We start from the raw sequence: 22352 nt of genomic DNA, 5'->3' as shown, positions 1-22352 counted from the left end.
CTTAGCGATTATCTTTGTCGTCGTTATCTTTAAAGTTACAAGTCTAATTTGTTTTTACAACAAGAATAGTGGCTTGACTAACGAATGCACCGGATATAAACGAAACGTGCAACTTACTTAAATTGCAATTGTTTCGGGCTCCATTTTCCCATACTATTCCTATATATCACATACTATTATATACTCTATATTCACGAAGAAAACATGACAATGTGGTGCGAATATTATAAAGCATTATTAACCATAAAAAACATTATGCTGAATCAAAAGCATTTCAACCCGAAAGTTCCTTGAAAGCGAAAAAAAAATTCATCGTGCTATTTAGCTACAACGTTATATGCTGAGCTCTTGAAGATTATATCCATATTACTGCTGATGCTTACAATACAATTCAATTATCATACATTCTTCTTTATTATAACTACCCACATGTGAACAATAAACGTGCGATGACAAACTTTATGGATAGAAAATATCTCTTCATATTATCCACTCTTATCAGCCTTTTGTAAATATATACAGACACCACGATAATTCAGTAAGTTACATTGATGGCATTGATACATATAATGTTGTTTAATTTAGTGATCCCTTGGAGTCGAAACTCCAGCAGAAAGTAGTAGTTACATATCGGTCTTAAGAGAAATGACATTTCTTGGGGTAGATGGGGCAAATACTGTTCTTTTGATTTCGATTCGAATAATTGTTTTATGAGGATTGATTCAAAATGTTATGGCATAATAGTTTAGCACGTACGTGTAAGCCTTCATTTATGTGAGTGATTTCAAACTTGTTAAGTATAACTACTTGACTACATAGAAAATGCATGTTTATGAGTACTGAGCAGGATCGCAACTTCAACAATGGTTTTTTTACTCAACGCCTAAACACACAAAAATCTGTACATAATTTACAGTCTATCACCATCGCAATATCCTTTATGATAAGTCGATATACTTCTAATATTTATCCAAAACGTATATTTGTTCAAAATTTAACTTTTATTTGCCAAGAACGATAACCTCGCATTTATCCCTGTAGTGCAAAACTGTTTATCTCGATATATCTGTTCTCGGCAGATAAAATAGCGTATGTAACTTCCGTCAAAATAACCATTCTGGACAGAGGTACATAATCTACTATAAGTCGGTACCTCTACTATACTCGTTATATTCTTGCGATCATCGTCTCTCTCTCTCGGGTAGAGTACTTTAATATATTCAAAAACCAAAAAAAAATGTTCAAATTCATTTCGATTTTCGTCTCTGTTAAAAACGACAACACGATCAGTCGTGAACTTGACCTTAGCCGGTTAAGTTCAGAAATAACATTTTTGCTGTGTCGTTTACAATTTTTGATATTTCATTTTCACATACCTAACGCGATCTTTGATTTTATGTCATTGTGGAGGTGCTGTAAATTTTGTTGACTGTAACATTCTTATAATTTGACACTGTATATCAGTGTTTTCGCTACTATTGGTTCAAAAACAATTCAAATATCCACTGATTATAATTCAATGGGTCTAAAAATGTTGTTAAAAGGAAACTGTATTCGTGTTTTTGAGTTCACTCGCTTTAGTACGTGTAGATTTATTTGTTCCGGGCGATCAAATGATGCAGAATTTTCAGTTAGTAATGTTCGTACCGTGCAAAATTTTAATGATATACCAATAGCGAGACGTTTACCGATTATTGGAACTAAAATGGATTTTCTATTGACTGGCTTCGGAACGAGGTTTGTATAACGAGCAGACGTGACCAATTCCAACTTGTATGTATACCTTGCCATCAAGGACTAGTCCGAATAAGGAGTTACTTTGTTTTATAAGAGAACAACGAAACGTGAATTTCCTTCGCGAAGATTTTCTTTGTTATAATTACGATTTTTCGTCCGGGCGGTGTTATTGTCCTTATTTTCTCCATTTAAATGCGGTGAGAAGATGGCGTTTTGTGGTCGCTATCTCTCTCTCTCTCTCTTAGGTGAGAAATTTTTTGTTTTCTCAAATTGTGTTTATACCATAGGGTAACAAGAGTTTTTTTGTCTTAGACTTATACTGTCACTTTGTCTTAGTTTTGAATTTTTTTAAAAACAAATTGATGTTTGTATCGTGGATTATTATTAGTTGTTCAACAAGGGAAAAAAAGTTAAAAATTGAATTTCGAGGGTGTTGCTTGTGGCCAGAGTGAAGTGAGGGCTACAAGACTCCAGAGAAAATGCAATTTCTAACTTTTTTCCAGAGGTAAACACAACGTTTTTCACAACAAAGGTTTCCGACGTTTCAGCGGAGTCGTGAAAAACCGATTTTTCCTGACACGTAAATGAAAATACCTCGCCAAGATATAGGAAATTCTAAGTCGAGTCGAGTGAATTGCGGCCCTTTACTCTTATTGGAATTCCCCAATTTCTCCCCTTGGTAAACAAATAACTAATAATTACTCAGAGAAAGAAATATGTTTAGGGTAAATTATGAAGAGAAGATTCTTCAAATTATGTGTATCCAATTAGGTGGTGAATTCTTAGAAAAAAATGTATGTGCGTCGTGCCATCCTTCGATGGTCGTTTAAGCATCAAAGTATACATTGTTTGAACCATTATCACATTTATCATTATGCGAATAATTGACTAGACCGAAAATGTAAAAGTTCATTGTAATCGTCGGATTAATTCGAAATCTGTCAATTTCATTTATCATTCAGCATAATCAATTGGTTGTTCTCTTCTCATTGAATTGCAGAATTCTTACGAAAACCAACCTTTTACATAAATTGACATTCAAATTGGGTTTATCATATTTTAACATCTTAATTTCAAAGGTCGTGTGTGCTAACAGAGACAATTTTTCCATTGTTTTTAGATTTCACGAGTACATCGATAATCGGCATCGAACATTGGGTTCCATTTTTCGGGAACCAGTTGGAGGAGGAACGGAAGTGATATTCATAAATTCTCCAGGTACATTTGGATGACTGTGAGACGGTGTTCAAAAAGTGTACCGAAAATTGGGGACAAGAGTCATTCTAACAGTTTTTAGGGTGGAAGGACAAGGAACATTAAATTAGAAAATTTTGTTATATGGTGGTCAAACCACAGACTATACGTGTAACACCATTACCCCATAGCGATCCAAAAACTTCGAAAAGGGACCGCATAATTCATTCACCCCAAGATTGTTTCAAACTTATTCATAAACCAAATGAGAAATACAAAACAAAGGAAAATTACCTCAGTAGTGTTATAAAGTCTTTGACTCGCTTTGATGTCAGTATTTTCAACAGACTTTAATTTCATAGTTTTAGCAGACTCTTTGCTGTACAAGAGCACATTACCCTGAGCTCATCGCTTATTTTTATCTGCACTGTTGATGATAGAAGTTTAACTAATGACTGTTGTTATCGTTAATTGAAAGCATTACCTCTAGTATACATTATCAAATTCTGTGCTCGACAACATTTCAGATATGATGCGAGAAATGTTTGTGTATGAAGGTAAATATCCAAAACATCCGCTGCCAGACGCCTGGACTCTCTACAACGAAATCCATAACTGCAAACGTGGATTATTTTTCATGTAAGTGTTGCCGATTTTACGTATCTATTTACTGGTTTGAGCATGATCTCCGTAACAGAATTTCTCGCTGACTCAAAGGTTGCTCATTGCCCAACTGACATTGTTATAATTTTATAACTTTTATGAATACTACAATTTGTAGAGTAAAGTATGGATTAAAGTGTATACATAGATGCTTTTATGTCGATCCTAAACATGTTTAATGCATAAGCATACCATTATACCCCAGCACACAAAAGCATTTTGTCCATTAAAAACGAACTATGCCATGCTCTCGTCATGGAATTTCTATAGTTCCACAACTTCGTCAAATATTTCATATTAAAAAATAATGAAAAAGGGAATATTTCACACAGTCTCAGCGAATGCAATTTTCCCATCGAATTTTCCAATATTTTTTTTATATCACAAAATAGACATTCGATCGGGAAAATTATGCTGGAATTTTCTTATCGTCTCTGTGAAGGATTTTTTCCCCTTTTATAATTTGTCAATAAACGTTAATCGTTCGGTTTGGTTGAGATGTTATGAACATAATCTAATCTACGCACAGCTACATGTACAACATAAAACTTGCAAATATTTGAGACGGTGCAGCATTCCTGCTATTAAACAATTTTTGAATAACAAAATTTATTGAGTTCTAAAACTTTTATGACAAAATATTTCAAGGGACGACGAGGAATGGTCGGCCAACAGAAAGATAATGAATACAATGCTATTGAGGAACGACTTTAAGTTAGCACATCGAGTCATCGAAAATGTTAGTGACGATTTAATTACGGATTGGAATCGAAATACTGAAAACGTTGGCAAGTGCATGCAGGTAACCGAACTAATGGCAGTATTGTATACGTGGGCAATAAAAGGTATTCAGAAAATGAGAAAATATGGATAATTAATAGCCAAAAGTCTCCCAAAAATGGGAATTTATCCACATTTATTGTTCAACTCTTTCAGTCTTAGTGTTCACAATGATTGGAGATACACACGGAACTGAAGTCGACAAAATCAATCAATTATTACCAAAATTCTCCGGAATTGTACAGGACATATTTGAACGTACAGCGCCGTTAATGGTCGTTCCACCGTCATTTGCACAAAAATACAACCTGAATATTTGGTCCGAATTTGAGAAGAGTGTCACATCAACGCTTGAAATTGCCAATGAAATTGTTGAGGTTGGATTAAAGATGAACGGCAATGGTTTACTGAAAGAAATGCAATCCAATAGCATGTCCACCGAAACGATCAAGAGAATTTTCGTTGATCTAATTATTGCAGCTGGTGATACGGTAAATCATATTGAACATGAAATCTGACTGAGGAAATCGTCAAATGAAAGTAACTGTTTCGTAGACGGCGTACACAACTCAATGGGCATTATTCCTATTAAGCTCTAACAATTCGGAACAGTCAAAGATACGGGCTCAGTTAAACAGCAGTAACTTCGAAACACCGTTAATTCGTGGCACGGTTAAAGAAAGCTTGCGACTCTTTCCTGTTGCTACATTTATTGGCCGAATTCTACCCGGTGATGGAATAATAGGAAATTATCGCATCCCTCAGCACGTAAGAACTATTATCGGTTCAGCGAACGATCCAGAGATAAAACAAAATGTTTAACTCCAACAGACAGCCGTCATTGCATCCATGTACTCGATTGGTCGAGATGCCAAAAATTTCCCAAATCCAAACGAATTCCAACCATCAAGATGGCTTCGAGATAGCAGCGGTAATATGCAATGTGTACATCGAACTAATATGCCGTATGCGATGGGTATCCGATCATGTGTGGGTCAGAAATTGGCCAATTCCATGATGCATATTTTACTGTCGAAGGTAAGTCTATGACCTTTTAAATTCTTCAATCGTCTTCGTTTGCAAAAGGAAAGGTTTTTTTTAGATCTTGGCAAATTTCGAAGTAAAATTGCTGAACAAAAGTCCAGTCGGCGTTGTTATGCGGCTAATTGCTGTTCCCACCCAACCGATTTTGTTGGGAATTAAACGATTGTCTTAAACAACGTAACAGATTCACCGCGCTGACTGTTTGTAAATGGCAAAGTGCATTCAATAAAAATGAGGATATTGTGCAGCATCACCTTCACGATATGGGTCATTCATTTTACTCAGCATCCAATGGATCTCTGCGCCACACAAAGTTCTCATTGAAAGGGCGAAAAATATTTAAAATCTAATTTATATTCGACGATGCTTTTATCTCATAAAATTGGTGCTATACGTGAAGTTTGTATGATTTATATTGGTTTGTACAGTTATGTATGGTTTGGTATTTATATGCATGTAAGAAGAAGCACATATAAGTCAAGTCATACACAAAGTAAAGAATGGTGCGGTATCAGGTGCAGATAATGTCTAATACAGGCACTTAAGTTGTTAAATGTAATGGTAAAATATATTTTGAAACCATATTCTCGCCACATATAAGAAAGGAAAATTTTTATTATAAATAATAAAAAGCTGATGAACTTGAAGCGAACGTCTTATTATGTATGCTATATGCTGAGTGTTCTTCTTTTTTGTTAATTGTGCTCTTGTGCGATTTTTAAATTTATCCAAGCGTAGCTCACGTTGTGGTTTTCTTCAATTTTGATACTTATTGAGTGCTCTGTAGGCATGAGGAGACGATAAAAGCAAAATGAAATAAGACGAAATTTCTAAGGTTTTAGGTCCAATCACAATCCTAGTAAATTACTGAAAGCTCCATAATTTCTCGGTCTTAAAAAATTTGTTCAAAAGAAATGTAGGAAGACTGGGACAAGTGCTGATCTATAGACAGAATGTCAAGGTTAAGCCTCTACGCCTTTCTCTCGAGAAAAAACATTTTCACATTTGGTAACATTGATTTGTTTGCAGAACGATTTTGGAACTGCCAAGCAATTACCGGCCTCATTTTAAGCGGTTCGATCCGAAAAATATTTTCGTGAAATTGTCCACGTCGACTTCGAACTCATTTACTTCAACGGTTTCTGATTTCTTTTTGTACCTTCAGCAATCACAAATTTCAAAAACAAATCCACAATTAGACGACCACCACCGAAGCGAATGACCCGAACTTAAGTTGTTAAATACGGATGTGGCGTATGAACACCTGAAACTGTGACGAGTATGACAAACCGCAGCTTGACAGTATGATCGGATACCACCAAAGTTAGTAGTTTTTGCTTAGAAAATACAGGCACAACAGTTCCGGGGCATAAACTCCAACTCCTGTACCTTCTTCAGATTTCGATCCGTCTGTGACGTCCAACACTCCATCATTGGAAAGGCCAGCTGACTTCCGCCGGGACTGTGCGAATTCTGATTCTGTTGAAGATCTGATCTGTAATCCACTTTATTGGTCTTTCCATGCCCAGAGTTAAATTTCCTTATATAGAAACTTGCGTCAGCCTGTTTGTTAGCAAAGGTTCTAGCTTATGCAGTCAAACGATTTCATGGCCGCTGTCGCTGTGGACTTCAAAGCTGCCGTAGCTGTGGCAAACGCACACAAGCCTCTGAATATCCACTGGGTCACCATACTACGCCGTCCCATACGTGCAGATCCAGAAATCAGAAATGGAATCTCTCTTAACTACTGCACAAGTTAAAAATTCCTCGATGCTGGTGTGGCAAATAGGGTCCTAAATTCATCTAAACTTAGACGTGGTATGGAGCTAACATTGCAGCCATCTGCTTCGTTTCATGGAGAAATTTTGTCCAGCTTATAGTTCAGAACAGAGATGGGCCCGTAATATTACCGTGTAATTACCGTAAAATTACGTAATATTACCCGAAGCTCGGTAATATTGGTAATTTAAAGCCTCGGTAATATTACGTAAGTTACGTAATATTACCAAAAATCAGTTAACATATTGTAAATTTTAATCATTTTCAACAAAAATTACTCGTTTTTAGCAAATTCAAGTGTATTTTATCGTATAATTTTGTTTTAGTTAGGCCTAGTTCAGCCTAGTTAAACAACTTGTTCAAAAACAGTCGAGTAGTATACACATTTGAATGAGCTTCAACCGAAATTGATAATTAAAAGAGCGTGGATTTTTACGATTTCTCTCAGAGTTGTCATTGAATGACGCCGTCGGCAACTCGGTCTTCTGTCACTTCATAAGAACACGGGCTTAAATCGAAAACTGAAATTTGTTAGCAAATGAAATTTCATTTCAAATTTCGTATCCTAAAAGACCGAGTTTCCGGCACTGCCATCGTTGAATATTGTGGTAGCGACATACAATCTAGCGTGATAACGTAACACAAGTGCTTCCAAGTCTTTCGACTCGTGTACCCCTTCTTCAACTAGCCGAATACGAGTTTGGTTATCTGAATAGTCGAAACAAACATTTGGAAACATCTACGCAAGAAGTAAGATTCCACATTCTTGTTCAGTCAAACTATACTTTACTCAACAAAGCTCAAAGTGAAGCATGTAATAGTAGTCTCCATGCTGCTAATGTAATTCATTCATTTTTACCTATTGTCTTGTTCAGTAAAACTATACTATACTGAGGAAAGCTCAAAGTGACGCATGTAATAGTAGTTTACATTCCATGCTGAGAAAGTAATTCTTTTATGTGATAAAGGTGTTTTCCAGCAACAAGCTCCGGTTACTGTCTTTTTGACAAATGTAGAGTCAATCAAACAAGTTGCTCAAAAACACACGAGTGAGTTTCCGAGTATCACAAAGTTGTTTCATAAGCAATCAATTATGTAGCAGTATCGAAGGTACTGGTTTACCGTGTGACACATGCGAAAGTTGAGTTTCACGTAAAATTCACGAAACATGAACAGAAAATAGTCCACCGTGTAAAGGATAATTTTCGCAAAGGACATATTGCTGAATAATATTCAACTTTCGTATGAGTCTGATAGTAAAATATCGAATTGTTACAATTTTGTATTGGTAAATTACGTAATATTACCGAAACATCGGTAATATTGGTAATTTAAGATTTCGGTAATATTACCCAATGTTACGTAATATTACCCAATGTTACGTAATATTACCGTAATATTACCGACAATAAATAAATTACCGATAATTTCCCATCTCTGGTTCAGAATACAATGCCAATGAGCATGCAGCAGTTTTAAGTTCGAAAAGACATCGATTCTTATCAATACGTAAAAAATATATTTCTCATAAATTTTCTCTTAGACCGTAAAAAACAACAGCAGCAACTACCTACCTGACCAAAGTCTTATCCTAATAAATGTTCCAATCTCTGATAAATTTTAAAATTCTATTTAAATCAGTCAACCATAAAATGAGATCATTTTGATTATTTGCACTCAGCCAGTAGCGTTTGAGTCGATTCTTGTCAGCCCGATCGGCTATTTCATTGTGGAAGATGTCTACTTCCACCTTGTGGTCAATCAACTCGAACAGTTCGTTGGTGCTCTTTACGATATCGATGGATAATATTGGAACCTATGAGAAAAAATGGGAATTTAGTATAAATGGAAAATGTGACCGAAATTTCTGACGAACCTTTCCATTAAGACAATCGATGTCGTTGCTCCAGCATTCTATTGTACAACCAACTAGCCGACACCACATTTCTCTCTTCGTAGCAATCCCTTCTTCAATGTATAGATGACCGGCCAGCCCCGTGTCTCTCAGATCTACTTCACAGATAAATTCAGTTCTTAACGCTCCAGTCATGTTCGAAAACTGGTCGTTGATTTTCAGATTTAACGCTTTGGTATTGTAACTTATGTAAACGTGCGTTCTCGGCCATGAAACATTTCGAACGATTTCGAATTTCTCGGACGATAAACAGTTTGCGGATATGGTTGACACTCCACGCAGACGGAATCGAGATTCTTCCGATTGATTGATGGTTTTGCTGGTCGAAGCCGTTGCGTTCGTGAACAATTTCACCGTATTGGAGAACAAGGACTTCTTAGGTATCTAAAAAATTAAGAAATTTTAAGACTCATAATCAATGAAACTATCCACAAAGTGCGGCGTACTCACCTTATTCAAATGATATTTGCTTTCATGACTGTATTTCCTCATCGGTCTCGTTAGTCTCAGCACAAATATCTCAATTTTTATCTCAAACGAACTGTTCAAGCTTCCGATTTTTAGTGATATATCCTCGAACCTCACCGTACTGCCATTCCGTTCTTGTGGATGCGTAGCCACCACTTGATTTCGGTACGAACACACGCAAATGTACGACAATTGGAAGATTTGCTCTAGCATCTCTTCTGGCTTTAGGTCGAATTCAATGTTTTTCAACGTAACGGTTCCGACACACTTGGCTGGGCTAGCAGTCAATCCGTTTTCTTCATAATCAATGCGGTTCAATTCAAGCTTTGCGTACGTTTCCTTTTTCGCCGAAAGCAACATAAGACGTTCGGCCTCAATCAGTTCCGGTGAACATTCGAATTCTTTGGTCGTACGGCATACGTGTATCGCCTGTTTTAATTGATTACGAATCTCACGCTGAGCAACAATTTGACCTATTGACGGGAGAAAAAAAATTGATTTTCATCATACTGGTGTCGTTGAAGATGCAACTAACTTGTTAGTTTAAGCATAAATTGATCAGGAATCTCAATCATGGATGGCGCTGCTACCAAGGGAGATTGTAAACTGCGCCTTCTTCGGTTGCTTGTTGGGGCATTGACGATCACTGGACTATTTGAAGCATTCTAAGGAAGAAAAACGAGAATGGAAATAAGTCGATTTCAGTGGAAAAACTTTTTTTTTATCTTCAACTCACCCCGTCAAGGATGCTACAATATTCAACCGAATCTCCTTTCGAATCCATTTTCTCATCAGTCATGCAATGTAAATCGATTTCATCGTCCGTTTCTGATTCCGCCAAAGCAATTTCAGACACCTTATGTTGACATGCGGAAACAATGTCTTTGACAATGTTTTTGTTCACAGAATCGCCACGGATCACATCTTCACATAAACTCTCAGTAAAAAACGTTTCCATGGAGATGTCATCATCGACCGCTTCATAATTCGCTTTTAACGGTGATTTCTGAAACTGTTCCGATGTCAATGGAACAACAGTTGGTTCTACTACATAAGAACCTGTGACTTCCGAAGCATTTTGTTGAGTCTTTAAATCGACAACGTCTCGTATCTGGGAATCTTTATGTAAATTGTGCCCTTTCATCAATGAGAGCATATTAAGAACCGAATCGGCAAAGTTATTGTGGATGGGCAATTTTTCCAATGAATTCCACCTTGAGTAGTCGGCTTCCTCAGTCTCAGCGTGAATTCCGTCGACATCCACGGTGATCGGTGTGACAACATTCCGATTTCTGGCCTTGTTCACCGTAGTATAAATTGCTTTCGGATTGCCATTCACTATAATGTGGTTTAAGACTGTTGTAGGCGGCTTCGCCACAATTTCTGAGTATATCGGCTCCGGATGACAGTCAATTTCAACGACACGCTGATGTTGCGGAACATAATCGGTCGCATCACTGCTGGTAGAAAAATTACGGACGCGTGACCGCCATCGTGGAACACTGACACATTCCAATTCTCCTTGTTTATGTTCAATGTGCTTGTTCATACTCCGTAGATACTCAACCATACACTGTTTGAGGTCATCTTCGTCCACTTCGTATGATCGATAGCTGTTATGCTGCATTTTAATCGGTCGTTCATTAGCCGAGAAAAGAAGTTTCCTTGGTGACAGTCTGAAGCTTTTTTCTCGTTCTTTTGGCTTCGGTGAATCGACAATGCGGTCAAAGTTGAAATTTTCCTCTTCGTTGTTAGATGGTGATCGAGCGATGTCTTTATGCGCTAGACTCTGACGAATCGGTTTCTTTGGAGGTGTACGTTTTACTGATGTTAAGAGCTTATCTAAGATGCGTCGCGGACCGTCGATATTATTGGTACTTTCTGATTGTTTCGGTGTCAAATCCAACGATTTTTCCATTTTCTTCTCAAACCTAACCGTATCGTTGGTGTTAAAATCGACAGTTGTGTTCAATCTCAACTTTCTGGGAGTCTCGTCAACATTGTCATCGAGATCAGCAGAAAATTCGTTTTCAGTACAATTTTCATACGGCTTCGTTGGCTTCGGTCTAGACTTTCCCAGGATATTTCTGGAAGCTTGAAAAAATTGTTTCGTTCGTTTAATCGCCCCTTTGCCGAACGATTTACGTGCACTGGATGGTGGTTCCATTATCTGTAATTTGCAGTTCTTGCAAAAATCCATTTCATTGCGAGTTGAATTTGGAACGCTATGCGACGAAAACTGATTCGGACGTTTAACTGGTGTGCTGTTACATATCGAGTCGTTTAGTTCTATCGACATTTGCTTCGATCGTCTAGGTGCAGGCTTTGGCGGCGTATATGAGTCGACTTGATCGATATCTTCTTTGCAAGGTATCTGAAATTGGGGCTCTGGTGTTAAATTAGACGACGTAATTTTGGATGTCATTGTACGATCATCGTTCAACATATGCAGAACTTGTAAGAACTCGTCACACTTCGCTATCGATGGTACCCAGCCAATTTTTTTCGGATGTTCAAAGTCATTGATATCGTCCAACGTAGGGCAGGTTGGCTTGGTTGTTGACCTCAGCGTTTTGTCGAATGCCCAGCCTCCACCGGGCGACATTTGTGACGAATGCTGAGATGGCAATGATTTATGGTCTCCAATAGGCAGTGTGGTGGCAGTGTTTGCACCGATACTGTCCGAGCTGGCCTTAGACGAAGATGATGCAAATGTTCGTGGTGGTTTTGCTGGAGGTACGTTACGAATCGGTTGGAACGTACTAGGAACGTCAGATACACTTTGGGTTTTCTGGTATGTTGGAAAATGAACATCATCACTGCGCTGGCGAGCCAATCGCCTTTTCAAAAGTTTTCCACAGTTCGGATGGTAAGGTTTTGGTTTTCCTTCCAGTTTTCCATAGATAATAGTGTCTGTAACAGGAGCTGTTTCAAGCAAATTTTTCTGCGTCTCTCCTTCCATTACATTCGAATTGATAGTTTCGTCTAATATTTCGTTGCACACATTGTCGTCGATGATTTTCTGTTTGTTTATCCATTTCGGCCTTCCAATTGACATCACCGTCGACCTATCTTCTCTTGATTTTTGGAAACTTTTGACTTTTTGCTTATTTACATGAACCATTGAGACGACAGTCCGTTGTTCAGTTATCTGCTGCGTTATTTGAATCATTGGCGCTGTAGAAGCGGAATGTGAAGAGGTTGAACTTGTCTCGTCGTTACTAGACGATCCGTAGTTGTTAGAATCGGTGTAATCACTAAACTCGTCTGTATTTGTGTTGCCGCCAGAATTTTCTGTATGTTCTTCAGCTCCACCGCTAGACACTTCGATTTCGGAGTCGGTGTCAACATGCTCATAGCTAGAACTATCAGTTTGACTCTCCGACGACCATCTTTGCTTAGGGCTGTAGCTTACGGATGTGCGTTCCGATGGCACTTCTTCTATTGCGCTGTATCCACAAGGTCGCCGTATGTTAGTTACAATTCGAATCCGAATGTGTTTCCTTGGTTGTCGTTCATTTACAGTCGGTTGTTTATCGTTTGACGGCGCCGAACATTCCAATTCATCAGGCATATTGAATTCTTCGTGAAACAACGTTACGCAATTACTATCACTAACACATGTCGCATCTGGTTTTCCTAAATAGCTGGTATCGTAAAAATGTTTATTTTCAATTGAATTATTTGGATGTTGTTTTTCTTGCTGTGTTTGTTGTTGTTGTAGATGTAGTAATTGTTGTTGTTGTTGTAAGACTTCACCAGTTGAAGTTGGAAATTGATTGAACTTATTGATGGTGTTGGAGTTTATGCCTAAAAGTAATTGATGGTTTGGTTTAGGGTTGATTGCAACCATATTTACGTAAGGCCGGTAAACTCACTTTCAAACTCCGAGTTATTTAACAGAAGAGAACGGTGAATTGGATCCAAGGTTTGAAGAATTGTTTGCTGGTCGCTGGAAAATCTCGACTCCGATTCTTGTACCATAGTCTGTGCGGAAGAAATGAACATGACGTTAGATGGACTCAATGTTTTTGAATCAATTTTTACATTAAATGCTTGTCTGTAAACCGATATTTGTAAACATCAACACTATGGGGTCTTTGCCACCGAGCAGTTTGTTATTATATCCAAAATTGTATGATCTAAAAAAAATTGAACCAAATTGTGCGACGCGCGTACATGTGTTACAAAAATAGATTTAGTTGTCTCGGCTACGTTTAAAAAAAAATGGACTCAGGAAACGCGTCCGAATTTTTGTTTACAATGCAGCCAATTTCGAGCATCCTTTTCCTAGTTTTGTTACCAAAAAAATTACTTGAACAATTGATAACTTGAATTTTCGACACGTCTTCACTTTCTATACTCTTGTTAATTTACTGTTCAAACATCCCGAAACGGCGTCAATACCACATTCATTCACTATCGATGTAAATACATTGCACACATTCAGCGTGTATACCTGTTTCGAAAAATTCTTACGCGAACTTAACAAATTGCAATAGAAACAGGTGTCGTTTTGGATTCGCATTAAATTCAATGAACTCCTTCATAACAAATCAAGTTTTTTATGGTTTTTCAAAACTTGTTATCGGCTTTTAACCAAAACATGTTTTCATAACCTCAACTTACACTCTTTACGTTCCGATATATAATCGTAAAATTAGAACTATAATTGACTAGATGTTTCTGCGCGATCCCACAAAAGAAATTGATAGAATATTCACTAGTACACAAAATAAAATTTTGAATTTAAACTAATCTCTTTTCTAACTGAAATATTGTTATCAGTCGCGCAGTAGTTTGCCACACAGAATACAAGATTCCACTACCTTAGAATGAGACAGCAAATGAAGCTGTCAAAATTGTCGGTAAATAGAAATAGGGTAACCTAATCGGTGACTGTCACAGATAACCCAAACCTGAAAGTACATATGTGCAGTGAAAATGAGGAGGCACTTTGTTCAAGTTTGAAAATAGAAATAAATGTTTGAATGGTTCTCATTGTTTTCTTGTAAAATAATGAGCTGAAACACTTACGCCATACAAGCAACAATTATAATTTATCATTTTATGCATTGGTAATCTATTAAATTTTATTTTTTTAACGGCAGCTCAAAGATTACAACTTCTTCAGAGAGTTGAGAGGTATATATGGATGTAGCTGTCACTGTTGGGGCTTACAGTTACTCGGACTTGATCTATAGTTCCTCAATGGATTGTGGATTTGAGCACTACTTCCTTTTGCGGTAGTGAAGAGTTAAAATTTCCACAATCTAAATTGGCTCTTGAGGTAGAATTGGGCGACACCTTCCGACAGAAAAATGACTTACGGAACAACAAAAGAAAATGTGAAAAGCAAAGATCATAAACTGTCAAAATGGTCAAAATGTATGAACAAATTTATCTTTTATCAGCTCTAATTAAATTGTTGCCTAGTAAGTTATTTTGTGTGTAATTATAGTGCAAATGATTAAAATTTATTTCGATTGGAAAAGGAATTGAATAAACTAGATAAAACCGAAATCCTCCATACGTTTTGGCAGATCTTTGCGTTCCATACAATTTAGTGACAACAAAGCGACCTCTACAGTGCATCTCCAGTGCCAATTGTTTGACGACAAAACGTTGTCTCTAACAAGGCACAGAGACGCGGGGACGCACCACAGTTGACGATTGGTATAGAGGCATTATGAATGAGAGGAAAATATTAAACGTAAGGATCATTTTACTTTCGCAATGTATGAACGAATTTAGTTTTTGTCGACTCTAATTAAATTGTTACCTGATCAGTTACTGCATCCAGTGTTACTTTGTGTGGAATAGTGTAACTAATTTAGAATTTATTTTTGCTCTGTAAACATCGATAAAGCCGAAAATACATTTTGATAGCAAATGATCTTTGCTTTCCAGACAATTTAGTGACAAAAAGCGACATCTGTAGCGGATCTCATACAAAAATTAGCCCGTGTTATGATTCTCATCACCGTGATGATGTGGTGAAGTGGTGTGCTCCCGTGTATGAAATAAAACCCTTAAAGTGTTGTATTTTTGATTTAAACATTGCTTAAATGAAATAATGGTTCTCTGGCTTATATAAATCGCGATAATTTCCCATGTAAGCGCAAACCTATGTCAAAAACTGTTTGACCTTTTGAGCTTCGACGGTTACATCAACCACATCATACGTGTTACAGATTGAACGTTAAACTAGCCTACTAGCAGTTTTGACCATGAATGTCTGTACTGCTGTGCAACCCAAAGTATATAGACACTGAAGGTAATGCAAACCCACATCTGATCAGAGAAAATACGGATCCTGACTTGGAGGTGAGTTTACTAAGCTTTTAATACATATGTACAGCGATATACACTAAATGCACCTCAAAGTCTGGACCCACGTCAAACCAAGTTTCTGAAAGTTGAAAGTCATCGTTGTCCATATCAGCTTTTTACATACGGCAAACCGCCAAACAAGTCAGTAGTATTATAGGTTATAATATACTCGTTTTGATTCAAAAAGTTTCAAAATTACACATCAAACATTTGATAAAACTCTTTGATCTGAATTAACGATATGTGAGGTTGAAATAACGAGCTAACGCATTATGAAACAATTTAAAATATAAATTTTATATATGGCCAAGTTCTGATATCTGATGTTGAAAAAACAAATGCGCTAGCGCTGTCCACTCAATTTGTGAAAGTTCTATGTGAAAGTGGTTTTGATGGCTCCGATGGCCTGACTAGGCTATCCTTATCTAACGCTCCAAATCAACGAACAATGAACGCAAGTGGTTTTTTACAAATTCATTTTTCACTAAAATAACTTTAACCTTTTCACCAAAATTAAACATTTCTTGGTGTAAATTTTAAATAAAAAAATCAAAATTACTCATAAAAAATTTGATAAAAATCTAAGATCTGAATTCCCGATGTGTGTGAGTGGGAAATAACGAGCTAGTGCATTACGAAACAATTTAAAATATAAATTTTATCGGCGAGGTGTTGCATTCGTGTCAAAAAGTTCACAGTGAAACATACCCAACCCAACGCTCAGATAATAGAAAATATATTCCCAAAGGATCATCTTGAAGAAATGTCTCGTTTGATATTACTATGCGTTGCATTGTCTTCAATGACAATACACGGTCTATCAAACAATCTGATGGTATTCGACTTGAAATAATGATCCATTTACGTATATATTCGCAACATTGTTCACAGGATCACATGTACATCGATCACATCGAATGTGAATTTAACAAGAACTTATGCAAGAATACGATCTGCTCGTCAAAATTTCACAATCGCACTGCCAAATTGGTGACAATAAATTGCTTTACAGTGGTCCCCTTCGAGACGATCAAAGTTCATTCGTCTTTGTATTACCACTTTACTGGAGGATATCGGCAATTTGCTATCAACGTTAAAAGTGATTGGTGTAAATTTATGGATGGTACCGACAAGTCCATACTTATGGATGTTTTTTTGAAGTACATTGATGGATATGCCAATTTTAACATGAAATGTCCGTTGAGCGGTAATTTTTCAGTAGAAAATTTGCCAATGAATGCTCAAATCTTCGGCGGCCAGTTTCTTCCTGTAGGAAATTACTACTACCAGTCTACAATTAATATGAATGGAGTTCATGGTATTACGGCGAAAATCTATTTTAACATACCCGCCGGTCGAACTATTCTGGACGATGCGATGGGAAGATAGAAGCTATAAAATTTATGTAAAGATCAAACTGGTTTTTTTTACAATAGAGGCCGTAAGTATGGCTGCTGCCAGAAAGAAAACTCCACTCAAAAATAGCAAGTAATCGACCTTAAGATTTCGTTAAGTGTAATAAAGTCATATGAGTAAAAATACGCGTTTTGCCTAGGTTCTGAAAGAACTGATTAAAAGACACCTATGAGAGAAAGCGTTTCAGGGGATAACGAAAATTTTCGTATAGAAAACATACACTGAAGAGAAGAGAGGCGCCTATATCACCATACCATACCACCACTCCCTATTTTCTTTATTGTGCCATGAGTTTAACAATGTTTTCAACTAATTTCACCCTGTAATTATGTGCAGGATAAGCAAATGTATGGTCATTTCTTACTTACTTTAATTGTGGGCCTTGGCCTGGTTGAGAATCCGGTTCCAGCGTGTCCGGTCATTTGTTGCACTTTGCCAACCTCTCATTCCCAGCGCCCGAAGATCCGATTCGACGCCATCTATCCATCACATTTTAGGGCGTCCTATTCCTCTTCCGTTGGACTTTCACCACTATATCCGGCTCGTCAAAATCACATTTCAAAGTTGTATAGTCGCCACCACCTTTCGCCTTCACGCTTCGCTCCGAATCGCATCGCTCTCTTCACCGTCCAAGATTCGCATCCATAGATGAGAACTGGACGAATGAACGTTTTGTAAACCTGGCACTTCGTTTTTTTCGATATCAACTTTGAGCGTAAATGCTTGATTAGACCGTAATTTCAGGTGTATTATCGCCATCCGAAAGAATCAGCGCTCCAAGGTACATGAATTCATCGACTACCTCGAGCGAATCGTACAGCAATTTATTTATTTATTTAATTTTTTCGTCAATAATCACTAGCGATTGTTTGCAGTTTTAAAAAGACTGCCACATATCGGACGTATGGGTATATATCGTCTTCAAGGCCGTTTGAAATGCCATCCACATCAAGAAATGCCATCCAAGTTTTAAAAAAATCTCATACAAATAAAAGAATGAAACATTTAACGAAACTTAAGTGAGGTTACGTCTGAAAGTATCGCATTCTGAAGATGATGTATAGGAATTCGTTCAGGAACTAAAAATTTGTTACCCAAAGTGAAGATTTTGACATATTTATTTTATATGAAAGAAGTGTCAAAATCCTCACCAGTGAAACTTAACGAAGAGCTTCTGAACGAGGCGCTCTAGGATAGAAATAGAGACGAATAGTGAACTTTCACAGTTGTCACTTCACGAAAAACAATAGGTTTGTTCCAAAGTTTGGAATCCAAACACGAATTTTCATTGGCCGGACGAACACGATTTCATACATAGAGATAATAGAGATTGGTTTTCATATAAATATTGATAAGGTTATGCCTCTATGAATGAAACTAGACAGTAATTTGAAAATTCTGTCATGGCCTTGGAACAAACCTATTGCTGTACGCCCCTTGGTTTTCGATGACACTTCAATAGGGTAAAAATAGGGTAGGTTTTCTGAAACTGTCGCATATTTGCAAAGTATCTACTTTACCCACAAAAACTTCACTCAAAAGAATGTCCGATATGTCAAAACAAAACGTCACACACACGTACAGTACAACAACAATACAAAGTGAATGTATTTACGCAAAAAAAATTGTCGACAAGAAAATTGTTTCATTAAAATAAATTGAAATGATTTTTATAATTTTGTTCTGAACGTAATAAGTTCGAGCATGTCTCATAATAATTACGCTGGCGATATTGTAAATTTGAATGTGGGTGGGACAAAGTAAGTAGAACGATTGTATGGCTCGCTACGTATCATGATCTTTATCAGTGGATCCTTTTAAGACAATTGTTTTTGTGTTTTTTATAAGTTTATCCTCTAAATATAATAGTTTGTTAGTTGATGGAGTAGCCTGTTAGTTGGCAGTCAGAGTGTTTAGATGAGAATTCGAAAAAATTTGTTGAAAAACTTGTGATAAGATCGCTTGTTATTGGTGCCAATGCAATAGTGATGGTAATACTTTCTCCGTGTAGTGCTTGGTGGTAGTGGGCCTTATTTTGTGCTATTTTACAAATGCCAAGTTGGCACATCTTTAGAGTCAGCATTGGACATTGCATTAAATTGATTCCTCTGAATTCAATTTGACTACCTGACCTGGTGCAACTTAACTGACTCTTTTCGTGTTAATTTCAGATTCTCAACATCACGACAAACACTGACATGGATTCCAGATACATTCTTTACAGCATTGTTGAGTGGCCGTATTTCCAGTTTGCGAGACGACACTGGTGCAATATTCATCGACCGAGATCCACATTTGTTTAGTGTTATTTTAAATTATTTACGGACTCGTGACATTGATCTAAAACAAATCGACATTCGGGTCTTACGGCACGAGGCCGAATATTACAACATTTCGCCACTGATTAAACGACTGATTTTATGCGAAGATTTGGGTCATTCGTCTTGCGGAGATGTATTGTTTTACGGTTGCTTATTGCCGCCAAATATTCCGATACACGAAGCAAGCTCGAATGCAAATTTAAACGGATCTGAATCGGAGCCAAGGTCCAGCACATCTAGCACATCATCTCAATTCTCCACATGCTCGATGAGTAATGTCAATCAACAACACGCTAAGCCTGGATCCATGGTTCGGGTGCCCGAATTGAGTTCAGCTGCTCCGACTGCTGGAGCACCCACAACACGACATTCCCGAAATTCATCATGGGATCGTCTGTCATACAGTGGAAACGGTTCGTCGAGAACCGCGCAGGTAGTGAAAATGAACGAATAATGTCCAACAATCTTTTCACTAAATTTATTTTTTTCGCAAAGGGTTGGCAGGCAGCCGGTGTTGGACATTCCCGTACCGCTTCACTTGATCTGCGACATTCTCGTAACTCTTCAGCTGACCTGAACAACATACGTAGTGATGCTGGCCTGTTTAGTTACAACAATACTGCGAGTGGTTGGTCAGATCCGCTGCGAGTACAAATTATCAAAGCTCATCACAATGTAATATCAGTTGCATATCCCCACTTCGTCACTTGCTATCGACTGAAGGTAATTTTAAATCAGTAAATTCGTTGGTAAATAAATGATTTTGTCGCATTCTATTGATTGAAGGACTCTTCTGGTTGGCAGTTGATGTTCACGTCACCTTATGTTGAACAAGAAATATCAAGATTGGCCATCAACGCTAAAGTCAATTTTTCAAGCTCAGGCGAACAAGCGTTGAGTAGCCGCATGATTGCAATTTCGTATGGAAATCAAATTCGACTTTGGCGCTTGACAGACGACGGATCCAAAACGGACGTTGGAGTGTTCGATTTACACGTCCGTGTAGAATATTTATTTTTCATTGGTAGTCAACTCGTTGCTTTATCGTCGTCTGGTAAAATCGGTGTTTGGCATGCAATGACTCAACACTGGCAAATTCAAGACTTAGTGCCAATTTTGTCTTTCGACACGGCTGGATCGTTTCTATTGTTAGGTTGCAATAATGGGTCGATCTATTACATTGACATGCAAAAGTTTCCACTACGGATGAAGGATAATGACCTTCTGGTGACAGAGTTGTATAAGGATCCTTCGAATGATCATATTACGGCAATTTCTGTTTACTTAACACCAAAGACGACGAGTATGTTCAACGAATCTCACCTTATTCACGATTTACAAGTTGTACTGTCTTTTAGGTCTGTGTGGAAATTGGATTGAAATTGCATACGGTACACGCCAAGGATTAGTTCGAGTTATTGTTCAGCATCCCGAGACAGGTAAAGAACATTTGATATGAGGAAGAAGTAACTCTTTTTATCTAAAAAGTTTTTTCTGATTTTAGTCGGTCATGGACCTCAACTATTTCAAACATTCAGCGTACATCAAAGTCCTGTGACCAAGGTAAAGCAACTGCCAATGTGGAAGGGAGTTCCAGTTTTACTCAATTTTTTCTTCTCATCCACTACAGGTGACTCTTTCGGAAAAATATTTGATTTCCGTTTGCAGTGAATATAATCACGTCCGAACATGGCGTGTAACTCGATTCCGTGGAATGATAAGTACACAACCAGGCAGTACACCAGAGGCATCGTTCAAGGTAAGAAAATTTTTATCTTGTCCACCAGAACATTGAAACTAAATTTACCCGAAATTAGATCGTGTCATTAGAAGCGACTGATATCAACTTCAGTTACCCAGTTGGAAATGATTTTGGACCTTTCGGAGAACAGGACGATGAACAAGTCTTCCTGCAAAAGGTCGTTGTGGTTACAGATCAGATATACGTTCGCCTAGCCTCAAACGGCGAACGGATATGTATAATCAAGTCTGTGGATGGCACGACCATCACATCATTCTGTGTGCACGAATGTGAAGGATCGTCGAGAATGGGCTCCCGGCCGAGACGATTCATATTGACTGGCCATTCGAATGGGCAAATTCAAATGTGGGATTTAACGACCGCATTGGAATTGATAGCGGAGAATAAGCCGAGTAAGTATTTGTGTGAACGGCAAGAGGTGGTGCGTCAGACAACTGAAACGATACTTTCCGTTTAGTTCAAGAAATTGTTCACGGTGGCCCGACTGCTAAGGAGCTGTTGAGATTATTGGATCAATGCGATTTGACGAATAGCCTGTGCTCCACACCGTGTATGACACCTTGTTCTTCTGTTTCGACCATTACTCGATTGAAAGCATCTAATGTGGCGTTTTTAAATCAAGTGCAGAACACCGAGTGAACGACTGCGGTTAGAAATTGAATTTTTGTGTTATCGTTGCCGTTTGAATGAATTATGAAGTTGAATAAGTGTAAGGTTGGAGTTTTTTGATGAAGTCCTTTTCTGAATGTCTACATGTACCAATGAACTATAAAATTTTGAATTCCTTAAAACTGCAAGCAGAATAATAAAATTATATTGAGAGAGCAAAACTCCAACTTTTTCTATGCGGCTCCGGGTTATTTCAGATGCAATATATTCATTTGGAAACAGCTTTGTGCACTCGCGTGTTTTTGAGCAACTTGCTTCGGTAACTGTTTCG

At 37.6% G+C, this 22352-nt stretch overlaps 3 protein-coding genes across 4 annotated transcripts; 2 read left to right on the top strand and 1 right to left on the bottom strand.

Moving 5' to 3' along the window:
• Positions 1-1288: 1288 nt before the first annotated feature.
• LOC119080965 (cytochrome P450 315a1, mitochondrial) lies at positions 1289-6065 on the top strand. Its single transcript, XM_037189605.1, has 8 exons — positions 1289-1737; positions 2858-2955; positions 3459-3570; positions 4243-4439; positions 4531-4865; positions 4930-5142; positions 5206-5412; positions 5477-6065. Exons 1-8 carry the CDS (start codon positions 1520-1522, stop codon positions 5588-5590), a joined length of 1494 nt encoding a protein of 497 aa, XP_037045500.1. The 5' UTR covers positions 1289-1519; the 3' UTR covers positions 5591-6065.
• A 2628-nt stretch (positions 6066-8693) lies between these two features.
• Positions 8694-14411, bottom strand: LOC119080960. Of its 2 annotated transcripts, none has more exons than XM_037189593.1 (7): positions 14210-14411; positions 13459-13567; positions 10317-13390; positions 10116-10245; positions 9563-10053; positions 9074-9496; positions 8694-9013 (listed from the first exon to the last, which is right to left on the bottom strand). In XM_037189593.1, exons 2-7 carry the CDS (start codon positions 13562-13564, stop codon positions 8789-8791), a joined length of 4449 nt encoding a protein of 1482 aa, XP_037045488.1. In that variant the 5' UTR covers positions 13565-13567; positions 14210-14411; the 3' UTR covers positions 8694-8788. The 2 variants fall into 2 exon arrangements, with proteins under 2 accessions (XP_037045488.1, XP_037045487.1); XM_037189592.1 differs by lacking the exon at positions 14210-14411 and adding an exon at positions 14040-14123.
• A 4501-nt stretch (positions 14412-18912) lies between these two features.
• Positions 18913-22241, top strand: LOC119080964 (BTB/POZ domain-containing protein KCTD3). Its single transcript, XM_037189604.1, has 9 exons — positions 18913-19089; positions 19501-20083; positions 20146-20373; positions 20437-20953; positions 21009-21089; positions 21155-21213; positions 21281-21409; positions 21468-21804; positions 21870-22241. The coding sequence occupies exons 1-9, from the start codon at positions 19034-19036 to the stop codon at positions 22049-22051; spliced, it is 2172 nt and encodes a 723-aa protein (XP_037045499.1). The 5' UTR covers positions 18913-19033; the 3' UTR covers positions 22052-22241.
• The last annotated feature ends 111 nt before the right edge of the window (positions 22242-22352 follow it).

This window comes from Bradysia coprophila, unplaced genomic scaffold, assembly GCF_014529535.1.
Source record: "Bradysia coprophila strain Holo2 unplaced genomic scaffold, BU_Bcop_v1 contig_350, whole genome shotgun sequence".
NCBI lineage: Eukaryota > Metazoa > Arthropoda > Insecta > Diptera > Sciaridae > Bradysia > Bradysia coprophila.
The sequence above is the reverse complement of the archived record's forward strand: the minus strand, read 5'-3'. Positions and strand labels throughout refer to the sequence as shown.

Bases quoted from the DNA above. Each gene is read 5' to 3' on its own strand.
- LOC119080965 (XM_037189605.1), top strand. From the start codon at position 1,520: ATGGGTCTAAAAATGTTGTTAAAAGGAAACTGTATTCGTGTTTTTGAG. The intron at 2,956-3,458 runs GTACATTTGGAT...ACAACATTTCAG, and splicing joins GATATTCATAAATTCTCCAG to ATATGATGCGAGAAATGTTT. The intron at 5,413-5,476 runs GTAAGTCTATGA...GGTTTTTTTTAG, and splicing joins TGCATATTTTACTGTCGAAG to ATCTTGGCAAATTTCGAAGT.
- LOC119080960 (XM_037189592.1), bottom strand. From the start codon at position 14,108: ATGCGAATCCAAAACGACACCTGTTTCTATTGCAATTTGTTAAGTTCG. The intron at 9,497-9,562 runs GTGAGTACGCCG...TTAATTTTTTAG, and splicing joins GCAAATATCATTTGAATAAG to ATACCTAAGAAGTCCTTGTT. The intron at 9,014-9,073 runs GTTCGTCAGAAA...TTTTTCTCATAG, and splicing joins TCGATTGTCTTAATGGAAAG to GTTCCAATATTATCCATCGA.
- LOC119080964 (XM_037189604.1), top strand. From the start codon at position 19,034: ATGTCTCATAATAATTACGCTGGCGATATTGTAAATTTGAATGTGGGT. The intron at 19,090-19,500 runs GTAAGTAGAACG...TGTTAATTTCAG, and splicing joins TTGAATGTGGGTGGGACAAA to ATTCTCAACATCACGACAAA. The intron at 20,374-20,436 runs GTAATTTTAAAT...TATTGATTGAAG, and splicing joins TCACTTGCTATCGACTGAAG to GACTCTTCTGGTTGGCAGTT.